The 13006-nt window shown below is 36.5% G+C and overlaps 1 protein-coding gene across 3 annotated transcripts in view; it reads left to right on the forward strand.

The window, feature by feature from the left end:
- Nucleotides 1–13006, forward strand: part of DZIP1 (DAZ interacting zinc finger protein 1) — a 39922-nt gene that overhangs the window by 18430 nt on the left and 8486 nt on the right. Inside the window, exons 11-15 of one of the 3 annotated variants that reach the window (XM_019006090.1) lie at nt 518–566; nt 1825–1884; nt 7640–7699; nt 10756–10901; nt 11195–11384. In XM_019006090.1, the coding sequence (XP_018861635.1) occupies nt 518–566; nt 1825–1884; nt 7640–7699; nt 10756–10901; nt 11195–11384 (505 nt within the window). Of the gene's footprint in view, nt 1–517; nt 567–1824; nt 1885–7639; nt 7700–10755; nt 10902–11194; nt 11391–13006 lie in introns of all 3 variants that reach the window. The other 2 variants (XM_015620619.2, XM_015620628.2) reach the window with 2 other exon arrangements.

Raw genomic sequence — 13006 nt, forward strand, 5'->3', positions numbered from 1 at the left:
TCCTGTTTTCTTTAGATCACATTACAGCCAATGTGTTTCCTTTACTCTGTCAGTTCAGTGCTTGTCCTGGGGTGTCAAACAGACAAACCTGTAAAGCACAGAGGAGAACTGTTCATGCATTTAAAATCAATGTGTAATTAAACACTCCAGTGTTTCCCAGAGTGGAAGCTAGGCTTGGAAAATGCTACATGAATTGCTGAGGAAGAAAGTATTGAAACTCTTAAGTGCTGAAGTGGCCCATAAATCTGCTCTCATTTGATTTTATAACTGGCAATATCAGGATGTAAAAAGCATGAGTTCATTAAAACAATTAAGACATTAAGACAACGCAAAAACATTCATTAACCATGGACAAAATATATATTTGGCACAGAAGAAGTATTTTTCTCCACAAATCATAACCAATAATTTTTGTTACGGAATAGTGCTGAAACTAGGTATTTTATGCTAAATGTTTGTTTTAGATATTGATCCTTTACATTTCTATCAGTTCATGTATTTGTCTTTTCTCCTTTAGATAGAAGAATTGTCCACAAAACCACCTCCAAGTGTTAAAACATATGATGGTGAGTACAAACTGCAAGAAAAAACAGACTTAGTTTCTGATTTCTGCAGCCTGGCTGAAACGAATATAGACATCAACTTGATTAACAAAATACTGAAATAAAATCAGTACTGGAAATGCGTTTGTTTTTCACAGGCTACCTACCTGTTTCCATGCCATGATTTACAAAGATCATGTTTTGTAGCTGTACAGACTTCTAATGTACAAAACTTGGGTAGAACAACTTTATTTTGGGGTTTTTTTGTATTTTTTTTTATTTTTATGAAGTGTCATTTTAATTGATCTTTTTTCATGCTTGACTGTTCTTAGACTGCAGAACTCACAAAAGGGAAAATACTAAAAGAGTAGACAAAACTGATTAACTTGTCACTTAAGACACAGATGTTCAAAGAATGTTAAGAACTCTTATATTTTTGTCTGTGTGGTATTTTAACAACTGAAGTCTATTACAAATAGCTAAATCTGATAGTAGTGTTTCAGGATGTTGTTCTGGACCACAAACACCCATATAGTTAATGCTGTGGTTACAGTGACTTGAAGTTTATTGAAATAGGTGATGGCAGATGAATTAATTCTGATCTCAGTTTGGAAACCATTTTGCTGTATTAACCATGAACTGAGTCAAACAGCAGGGAGTAGGTTTAATTTGAGGAAGGCCTCATAAGTGTACAGCCACGTAGCTTTTCATCTGTAGCTGGTCATAGTCATTCATACTGAAGCACAGACAAGTAAAAGTCCATGGCACATGGGCAATTTTGCTCCTAGCCCCAAGCTGGTCTGAGGAATGTAGGATTGAATTACTAATTCACTCCAAGGCTACACATACATGATCTATACATCTATGAAGGTTTGCACTTCTTGATGTCAAGTGTGGATGCTGCAGATCCTCTCTGGGGAGTATAAGCCCCAGTCAGGCAGGTATTGGCTAAGTAGCTTTGGGCCAAGACTTCTTCCCTGTGACACAAGGACAACACGCACTCAAGACCAAAAGAATGATTGCATTCTAGTCCAGTGATGATTTAGTTAGTAGTTTCTTTTCCTGATTCTAGAAGTGTCAAAAATAGTAAGCATATATAGAGATATACTTTTATGTTGTGATGAAATGGTTTTTACTTTGTAAATTTTTTATTTTTTCCCTATTAATGTAAAAAATAACTAATTTATTAATGTGATTAAATATTGCTACATTTAAGAATCTGTATTTGTTACTGTTTACTATAATACAATTCAATTATTTTTTTACTCTTATGTTATTTTAGTGAACACTCCTGTAGAGCGTCTTCAAGAATCTAAATCAAGTCCATCAGTTACCCTACATGGTAAGGTTTTTTTTATAGGTCCAGATCCAAAACTTTCAAATCTAACACTCACTCTTATCAGATATGTTGCTTGTCAAATCATAGGTCTAAGAGTAATTTTGTTGGAAGAACATAACTTGCATGTCAGAGTTGAGAATTTCTATGAAATAATTATAAGGATGCACTGCTGAGAAGAATAAATAAAAAACAAATTAAAATAATTGGAGAATGTTTCCTAGAATATGTATATTATTGAAGCACTTAGATGAAATTTATTGAGGAAAAATATCTGTGTTTTCTAATGGAAAATACGCTCATCTGATATATGCATATACTGGATAGTTAAATGCATCTACTGGAATTTGTGTAGGGAAACATGTGGAGACGTTTGTATTTTCCATGTGACTTCAAATGGCAAGGAGTAAAAATTATAGAAGAGATAATCAAAATAGACAGTTATCCTGTCCTTGTTCTGCCAGCATATATCTGTGGTTACATATAGATTGTTACTTAGGTATTTTAACTTGCAGCATTGTGATATCCTTTAGACAGGGAGGGGGGTGAGGCAGCTATATTTACATTGTTTTGTACTTTGTGAAAGTAGTTTTGTTTTTTAATTAGTATGCAAATTAATGGAGAGTGTTGTTACCATACCAATATTCTGAGCTCAACTAATTCTTTATTTTCCCTTTAAGTAGTAAAGTTGTGAAAAACTAGCAAGCAAAATGTTTAAAAAAAGTTTATTAATTTGAATTATAATTAAAAAATGTATTTTTCTAATTATTTCTTTTAGTTTTTAAACCTGTCACATGGGGACTAAATGGAATTTGTCTGTGAAAAATGTGGACAATTTTTCTTTTTCACCAAATACAAAAAGTTCTGAAAAGGACACTATACATCAAGCTTTCAATAATTTGATGAGGAATGAAAAACTCATGTAGTGCTCATTTTAAACTATTGGTTATGACAAGAATTATTTTAAAAAGGAAAATTGATTATATTATTGCTAATTATTCTGTGGTAACATTATTTGAATAATAGAAAGATTTCTTTCTAAGTTATGCAAGGCTTAGTAGTTCATTGCTTGTAGCTTTCTGAGTTAAACTACATGGATGAATATTGTGTAGACAAAAGTAACAGTATATTAAGTATAGAGAATTAGGAATAGCATTTTAAACAATTAATTATTTTTCATTTAAGCCAGCCTCATTACACCAAAATAATAGTTCTGGTTCTGGCTAAGAAGTCTCACAGCATGTTGTTTAGCAATTGCCCTGAATTTAAGTTTTATGGAGATTATGGCTGCTAAGGACTCACCAAGGTTGTCAAGCATTAGTTACTTGGTGCATTTGCTTTCATTTGTACTGAGGGCAGAAACAGCCCTGTGAACATTAGTATTTTTTGTACTCTGACAATTTAAATGAGCTCATTCAGATCTTTCGTAATGTCTTGCTGCTTCAAATATGAAGTTTGTGACATCTCATGAAACTTCTCAAGATAGAAAAGGCTGTTCCTGCCATTGATACACAAAAGATTCAACATCAGTTTATTATGAAACCTCAAAGAAGGTGTTCCCTTCAGATTCCTTTGCTGATTACTATTTTATTTATCTCTGCAGGTCTCTCTGTCTGTCCCCTTTCTTCCCTTCTGGATTGTTTTTTAAACTTGCCTTACCTAATTTTCTGGAGGTTAGCAGAAGTTATGGTGTCTTTCCCGAAGTTTTCAGGACTCCTCAAGGGATTGACTTACTGAATTAAGACATCATGGCTGCATCTCATGCCTTTATGAGAAGGAAAGCACTTCCTGGTAACTTCCGTAGACAAATTTATTTAGCACAGATCATCTTATAATTGCCTGCATATAAAATATCTTCTTTTTTTTTAAATTAATTCTAGAAAAGGCTTTCTAATGTGAACTTAAGTACATTCTTCAAAGCCGCTCAGAAGCTTTTGCATCCTAGTATTCATTCTGTGCATCTTAAATCTATGTAATGAAAAGATAACCCTAGTTGCAAGTGTGAGTTATCCTAGGTGTAAAGTAGGAGAGCAACTATGTTAGTCTGTTGGTTTTGTGTTAATATTCCTGACTTCTTGTGACAGCTGGTAGAGCTCCTTGAATTCCATCCTGGTAGAACATTCTTCTATCCATTTCTGAGCTAGCTGTAGGGTTTTGTGCAAATATAGCAGCTCTTACTTTCAATGATTATTTCAGTCTCACAAAAAAAGCAACAGCTTAATTACAATTTAATACTATTTTAAAATTAGGCTTTGCCTCCTCTATTACTGTTGAAATGTTGATACTTGTTCAATATTTAGGCTTTGCTAGGTCAATAATACTAGGTGGAATTGAAGATGGTAGTTAAAAAGCAAAGCTGAAAATTAGTTTGTTCATTACAACCTATGTCTCAGTATACAAACAGGGTGTGGACACCCAGGCTCAGCTATCACTAGGGACATAGCTGAAGCATCTGAGGAAAATATAGTTAAAGTACTTACTCTTCCTAGAAAGTAAACAGAGAAAAGGGGCGCCTTCAGAGTTTGGTTCAGCTGAACTAAGATCTGAATGCTCTTTGGAGTTGCCTGTGTCTCTTTGCTGACTGTTGAAGGAGTCTGAGGTGTCTAGACTCCTAACTTAGAGGCCTCAGGTAAGTGTAAAAAATAATCTTAGAAATATTGGTTTAAAATTAATATTTCTGCTGCTTATGTGCAGTATGTGGCTTTCTGTTGATCAGTTAGGAGAAAAAATATATGAAGTGCATTAATTCAAAAACAGTGGTCCAAATTACAGATATCACAGGTTAGGTCTGGCAGCTCTTTGTATGTGTAATTTGAGTATAAATTAAAGGAGTATATAATGAGTGTAGCCATGGCTTGCATTCCTTACATCTTCAAGAAATGCAGTAGTTTAAAAAAAACCAAATTTTATGGTTTTTCCTAGCTTGTTACATTGCAAGTGCAAAGTGCTTACTGTAGATGACACTACACCATAGATAATTTTATTGCTTCTGTTCAGGCTAAAAGTTCTTTAGCATTTCTTATTTCAACATAAATAGATGGGATTTCTTCTTTAAATGTTGGCCAGAAGACTGCTTTTCCAATAGTACTGTCAGAATATTGGGTTTTTTTAACTAGTAGGTAAGAACAGACAAATAATATATGATATGCATGAAACATACACAGCCTGAATCCTTCATTATTGATACATGTATTTTCCTATTCTACCTGTATAGAAATGGTCTTCAAATACTCTTTAGAACAGGTATTTAATTCTTTCTTAAAGTGTGCTGGGCACATAATTTTTCAGTAGGATAATTATCCACTAAGAAATGAATTAATTTGATACATCTGTGTCTCTACACATACTAGCTGGCAGAAGAGATACTCTGGATTATGTGGGATGATATACACAGCACTGCTGGCCTTAATGATGGCTAGAATTAATATGGCTGATCAGATGGCCAGAAGAAGCACATCTCTGGTAAACATAAGGAGAGGACTCCTTAAGGGGGGGTCATCTCCACACCTGTCTATAAACCAGAGTAATGGTTTTCCTTAAGTGTGAATCCAATGTGATGTTTAATAGATATCTCTTAGAATATGTGTACAGCGAAAAGAAAGAAAGGGCTTGTTTACATCAGGGGAGTTGGTGTTTTCAGGTGTTGCACTCCCTCATGCCTTAGCATTTGATCTCCCCTGTTAACATATAGTGAACAACAGTATTACACATAACAGTAATGCATTTGGGATCTACTCTTGCAACTGTTCTTAGTAATTACTGATTTTTCATTTCCTCTGTTTCTGGTACACTGAGGAAGAGAGGCATGTACCTTTATGCCCAATCACCAGACCATTTTCAGGTCTGAGTTCTGGGGACTGGGATTTTCCTATTATGTTAAGTCACTTGGCAAGGGCTTGTGCAGAGATGAGTCATCGCCTTTAAGCAGAGCATTTTGGGTGAAGTACAGGTAAAACAAGCATAGATTAAATCCAACTACAAAGCAACTGCCTTATTGACTGGTAAGTCCAGCCAAGAAACTCAGAGGCATCAGTGCCCATGCAGCTTAATTAAATCTTCCCAGAACATTTTGTCTGTGCTTTAGGCTCCGTCCTTCCAAAGAGACACATTTCAGGCTTTTGGGAACGATTCCAAACTGTGTCTGAAAACTGTTTTGGAGAATCTTAGTTGGTGAAGGGTAGCAGTGTGCCAGGAGCAGTAGTGTGGAGGATCGTGTTCCAGTGCCCAGGAATGCTCTGGCCACTGGTAAATTTTACAGCCTTAGAGACTGAAGCCCATTTGTCTCTCAGAGTTTTGCTTTTAAATGTTTTCCTAAGGTATCTTGATATTTGCATCTTATTAACAACTTGTGATGGTGTAAAAAGCATCTTTTTAAAACTTCTTATTTAGTAAAAGTTCTGTGGGAGCAAAACTTAAATCTTGCAATTAGCTTGGAAAAGCAGGTGAGAGACTGAATATCGCCACAGGCATGGAAAGCATGGAGAGAGCAGCTCCCATACCCCAAGTATTTATGCCATCAGATTACTTGGGGAATATTGGAGATGTGGCAGTGTCACTTAGCTCCAAATGCTTGTTTCACTGTGATTTCCTGTCACAGTGCATCCATGTTTGTACTTGGTGTACAAGAAGTGCCAAAAAACATCTTCATGCAGCATCACTTTCTCCTCTTCTACCCATAGAGCATAACAACCATTTGTGCAAGAGGTTTTTTTGTGAAGGATGGAGCAAATGCACATAGGCCCAAAATAGTGACCAATAAATTGTTTTCTCTTATAATGCCTATAGTTGAATGCTGTAAGTACAGTTTGCATACCTGTTTTTATTGTAAACCCTAGAAGACACTCAAGCTCTAGTTTTCATTGATATAATTTAATTTGTAGAAGGTGAATATTAATTCACATTTTAAAAACCTGAATACTTATTGGTCTACATATAAACATTTTCAAGCGTGTCTTAAATCTGAAGTTTAAAAAGTGTAGTCTGGCTTCATTTTTGTGAAGCAAATTGTACCTGACAGCCCATTGAATGATAAATTCAATGTGTTTAGGAAGCTGTTTGCAGCACAAACATTTCAAGAATTCTTTAAAACAGATGATAACACTGAATCTTATTCAGTTGGAGTGATTGAAGGTTTTTAAAATTGGTTTTATTGGTAATTATCTCATATATATAAAAAAATGTTAAATGTCTGTCTTGCATGTATGGACTCAGTACTTAATAACCCTGGAATAGTGAGTTAATATATTTTTCCATATATTTTTGAGGTTTACTTTGTCCATTTCACTTGTATTTTTTAAACTTTTAGTATAAAATTGCACATAAACAATATTTTTAAATTAATCTTTTAAAATGGCTTCTTATGAGAAATTAATAACAATATTGATTTACATAATCCTGGGTGGCCCTGTCATTGCGCATGTCTTGAAAATATCTTACCTGGTGCCATTCCAGAAGTTGTGTGATGTATCAATCAACCTTGCACTGATGGCATAAAACTGATGTATCTGGGATGACACCATACACCTGTGTTTGGACAACAGAATCACTCCTGAAGTTACTATGTATTAGGGTCTCCTCTACAAAAATGTACCCTCAAGGCAGTGAAGACTTGTGTTGCAGTGGGTTTGTGATGGTTAAGCAGGTTTTCAGCAATCAAGAAAGTTGACATCAGTGTGGTGGTTTTTTTCCTGACTTTCCCTCTCTGGACCTTGACCTTTTTCTGTCCTTTTTGTCTGGTGTTCCTGTTCTTCTTCATTATTAGAGCAGGCACCCTTGGTGCATATGCTGGAGCCCATAGAGGAGCTTTCAGAAGAGGAAAAAGGTAATGATTGATTCAGCTCAAGATATGCTGGCATGTGTTTCTTGAAAACAAAAAATATTATTTGATACCTACAAAAAGTATTTTGTAGTAAAAAATGAAAAGTATTTTTCATAGTATTTCATTATATTTGTGTGATATGGGTGGGAACATGGTTTGTGTTAGTCTCCTGCTTGCTATTGCTTGTAAATATGATTTCCTTATCCAGGTTCAATGTTTTTATGAAAATCTAGCTAACTTCTTTAAAGCAGGCACATTCCATATGTTTAAAGAGATTTGAACTAAGCAGAGCAAAAATGTTTGATGGGGAAAAGCCCCTCACTAGGAAATTTTTGGTGCTGACACTATTGCAATATGTGTTCACTCCCTTTTAAAACTCTTAAGAGAATAAAAAGTTCAGGCAGAAGGAAGTTAATGGTGGAGGTTGGAGCTGCCAGCTTTCATGAATGCATCACAGATATTTTTACAAGTAATCTGGCTTGCACCTACCCATAAGCAGCCACAGCTCCAGCCAGGGTTGTGCAATTCAGAATAAAGTTACATAGCCTGGCACTGGCAGCTGTTGTGCCTCTTCCGAGGAGAACTTGGAGAAGGCCACATTTACAATGACAGAACAGAAAGCGCTGGTTCATCCTGCATGGTATTCTTCTCCTGAACGCAGCTAGTAGTACCTTAGGTGAAATACCAAATAGCTGAGTAACATAAAAATCTCTTCTGTGTGTGAAAACCAAAATCAGTCTTGAACCCTACAGCCAGTGAGTTTAAATTTCAAAGGAATGATACTGTTTTGAAAACAAAATCGTTGTTTCAATACATCTGTGTGTTGAGAGGTTTCCCCAGGGGAAATCCAGTGACTGAACAATCTGAAATAAAGACTGCTTGCATTTTTGCCGTTCCTTCTGCTGTTTCTCTTGCTTGCCATCTTCTCTCTTGATGGATTGTCTTTGTTTCTTCTTCTGTGCCTAAAGGCATGACCTGAAGTGCAGAAGAAAAAAAGAAAGAATGCAGTCTGAAAAGACAGACCAAGATTTTTTTGGTTTTGATGACAGTCATTTGTAAGGGAGACTGTGAAAATTCTTGACTCGGAACATAATTTTCTAGGATTATGTAGGAACTGAGACAGTGGATCAGATGTAAGGTCCCTTTTCTTAAAAGCTGAATCTAGTATTTAGGGCTGAATAAGAAAACACTTCCTTAAATAATTGTTCTGGCAAAGAGGATTTGTCTTGAGCTACTTAGCAAGAATTAATATTGTCATTAATTAGGATAATGTTGGATACTCTTGTTACCCTTATTAGTATGTAGTAATTAGGCATTTTTTAAACTCATTTTTAAAATGAGTTTAAAATGTATCTATTTTATTGTAAGGATTAATATTGGAAATAGGGTTTTCAGAAGGCTCCTTGGAGCCTTCTACTTTAAAATGTCTCATGTATGGCTTTCTGGGAGAATTTTGCATTGCATAATGTCATCTTGTCCTGACTGGGGATAGTCAGATAGCCGTGTGTTTCCTCAAGACCAATTTTTTGCCTCTTCTAGGACTCAGTTCTCCAGACAAATCAGTTTTAATCTCATCTCTGTCAGGGACTGAGTTGTCCACAGAATTCCCAAAATCAGATGAGATTTCAGCCTGATTATGTCTTCTTCAACACAGATCTAATAGTATGGCAGCTAGACTCTCAGTTTTCATTACCTATAGTTCTTTCCAGGATCTCATGGGAAGCTACTTCCTGAAAACCGCCTAATATGTCATTTATGCATTTTGAGGCCTTTTTGTCTCTTCTTTAGAGTTCTTGTCTCTCCCTTTAAGAAAAATGAAAGGCAGATGGAACTGCTTTCTAATAAGCTGTCATTGTCTATAAATAGAAAAAGTGACACATTTGTTTCAAAATAAAATATTTGAAAATCACAATATAGAATTATGCCTTCATTGCTGTCCTTGTCTATTGAGTGGCAGATGACTCTGCTGCCCTGTAAGGCATACTGGGAAGAGACAAACTCCTGCCCAAGATTCTCTTTGTATTTCAGGGGAGTTGGGAGTGTGGTTTACATGCTTTCCCTGGGATGATTTACACCCTTTGCCAGCTTTGCTGACCACTGCCAGACAGAAGCAGCCATCATGGTTCCACTAGTTATTGCTTCATTTACTTTATGTGGCATTCAGTAAAATTTTCTCTTGCCAGTGACACTTTATAGACAGGTTCCAAGGGGGTGTGTTTTGCTTCTTTACTCTCCTGTATGATCCTGTAATACTTTGGCCTAACTTAAATGTCAGTCTTCATTTTAGATGGAAGAATCTGTCTAGATGATTCTTTTTTTCTTGCATAAGAGTTCTTTATTGACATAAGAGTCAGTATTGACACTTAAAGCAAGGAAAAGAGATAGGAACCTCTTTGTCTGCTTTTGAGTATGTATGATGTCATAGACTGGCATAGAAGAAAACACGACACTGAACTTTGTCCTTGAAAGAGTTTTGAAGATGACTATTATCCATTATGTATTTTCTGTGAAACAGTCTGCCCCAGACTAAGGTTTTGTCTTTACCAAGACTTTTAAAAGTGTTACAGCTTTGCAAAGGTTTAATTTCAGTAGATGATTTTATCAAGAGAACATCATGTTGGTTGAAGCTTTTCTTGAGGAAAAGTTTGTAATATTCTTGTTCTGATTCTTGCTAGAATTCAGCTTTTATTTGAAACACCATGTTTAGAAAGCTTAAGTATCAGAAGATAGTCTTTATTTATCAGAAGTTTTCAAGTACAGTGCTAAAGGTAAAGATCTTTGTTGCCACATATTTAGCAGAGTATCTCTACAGAAATTCTGTAACAAGCAATAAAAGTTACTTGTGATGGTGGCTACAAGGTGCTGAGGTACAGATTCCAAGTGAGCTGACTTTTGTAAACTAGCCCAATATTTTGAAAATTACACAGTTCCATGTAGATGAAAAGTGTACATATATGTCTCTGCTGTTTCTAAAGAATGCATGCTTCACTGCAGTTTTTGTCTCATGTAGTGTGGATTTTTAAAAATATCTCTTAACAGCATTTTACTTCTTATTTCAGAAACTGAGAAAAGTGATCTAAAACCAGATAGAAGTAACCACTATTTAATAAATGCTCTGAAGTCTGATCCTTCTTTAACTAAAGAATTGCGAGCTGTTTTGGAGCAAGCTCTGGAGGAGAAGCTGGAATCCTTGGGAATTAAAGCAGTAAGATGTTGAATTATTTAAAAGAAGGGTAATCTTTGTACCACTTCTCTTCCGTTCTTTCACTTCTGTACTAGTGTTCTCAACCTATAAAATCCAGAGCTAAATTTCCATGTTTTAAATATCTGCAATTCCTTAACCACTCACCTGAGAGGGTGGCCATCAAATTACAGCTGTGGAGGATATGTCTATATCTCTACACTTGTGAGCAATACTACCAACATCTGCGATTTTACTACGAGCTCTGTGATATCTGAAGTGTAAAAGAGTGTTTACAATACAATTTGTTTTCTTAGGGTGTTCGTGGAATATCAAGTGATCGCTTAAATAAAATTTTGCGAGCAATTGAAAGTGCCAGAGAACGCAAAGAGAAGCAAGAGCCCACCATGCTTGGAATTCGAGAGCATCTTGAACGTCAAGTTGGCCTTCGGGTTGAAGAGAAATCATTATCTTCTAGAAGACCTGATTCCTGTGCTCAGCTTCTTGGTGAAGGTTACAATGGATTTTGGGGTTTATTTCATTGTCTTACATTTTTTTAACTGCTATTTTAAAGTTTTATATAACAGCATTTCTGTATAGCTGCTTTCCTGCTTTTCCATAACAGTATTCTATATAGTCATGGAGAACTAAACTGTTTTCTTTAAAGGGTTCTTGACATGGTATCAGTATGCTCTTAACAGCAAATATCTTAGCTCAGGCAAGATACATAGTGTTGTGTAGGGACTGTAGCACTTTGGCAGCAAATAAACCCCTTGCTTTCCAGCTGATCCTAACAGAACTGAAGGGCCTGTAATGGCTGAGCTTAATTTCTGATTTTAACTAGTTCAGTATTGTAAGTCTGATCATGTGCCCAGGAGCACCAGCAGTGTGGGTTATAGTCTGAGTCTGGTCTCATTTTGTGATCCCAGATTCACCAACAGTGACACCTTAGCATCAATCCCTCTTCCCTGGCTGACTGTAGTGCTAAGGGTCATCCAGCCTCTGCCTGATAACCTAACACCCCCTCAGCATGCCATGATGGCCACATAATCCCTTAGCTACACATCTCATGGCATATTTCATGGAAGTCCCTTCATCATGTATCTTTTTGCTGTACACCTTGTTCTTATGTTATCCACCCCGTGACTACAGTCACACCTTCAATTTGGTGCCCCTATCACACCTGTTCAATGGATTTTTGGGGGGTCTGTATAGGGCAATTTCTCTCCCCCACACCTTTCATTATACCACACCCAGACCTTATATTTCTGACAGATCATTATCCAGATACATGTTTATGACCAAAGGAAAACATATTAGAGTCAGGATTAATGTAGGAACAACAGGATGAAGTAGTTTATTAAAAATTCCTCTAGCTGTGGATGACCATCTGAAGAGGGAGTCTGACCACTGATGCTGTTCATCCTACTTCTTAATGTATTTGATTAGATGCCACCAGGACTGAAATTCCCTTTCAAATTCAGTGGCATTGAGGTTACCTTTTTAATTTCAGTAGGCAAAGTGGCCTCATCTCCTTCCCTTATATTTGCTGTCACAGTAAATTTCACAAGTGAGGCGTGTGTGTGGTGCAGAATGTGCTCTAGTTACCATATTGATTAACTTCCATAGGTAGAAGTGAGGGTCTCCATCCTGCAGGTCAAGCTTGCTGATGTGTGAACCAAATTTCGTTCATGATAGCAGCAGCTGCTTCTACAACAAGGATAACAAATCCTTAGATGGGTTAACTTGATCTTCAGTGAAGATGTGCTGGCATCATTCCCAGTATCCCTCCTGGAAAGGGAAAGCAATACAGCTTTCATTGGGGTTTGTCCAGACAGGTTATCCTTTAGTGGCTCAACTTGTGTAACTGCTTGGACTAATGATTAAAGTCTCTTTTCCAGCTCAGAATATCTTTGTTCTGTCTCTTTAAATGCAGCTGGGCTGAATGAACAGGGCCAGTGTGAAACAGGCTGCAGGAAGCGCCATGTTCTCAATAGAACCCCATTCGGCTGTAACAGAATACAGGGGGGTTGTGGGACCAAGCTCTGGAACTGCTTCAATGTGCTGCTCAGTCCACTCCCATGACTTCCCCTTTTTGAGCAAACTGTGCAAGGGATGGGCAATAATGG

The sequence above is a fragment of the Parus major genome, chromosome 1 (genome assembly GCF_001522545.3).
Source record: "Parus major isolate Abel chromosome 1, Parus_major1.1, whole genome shotgun sequence".
In the NCBI taxonomy this organism is placed as follows: Eukaryota; Metazoa; Chordata; class Aves; order Passeriformes; family Paridae; genus Parus; species Parus major.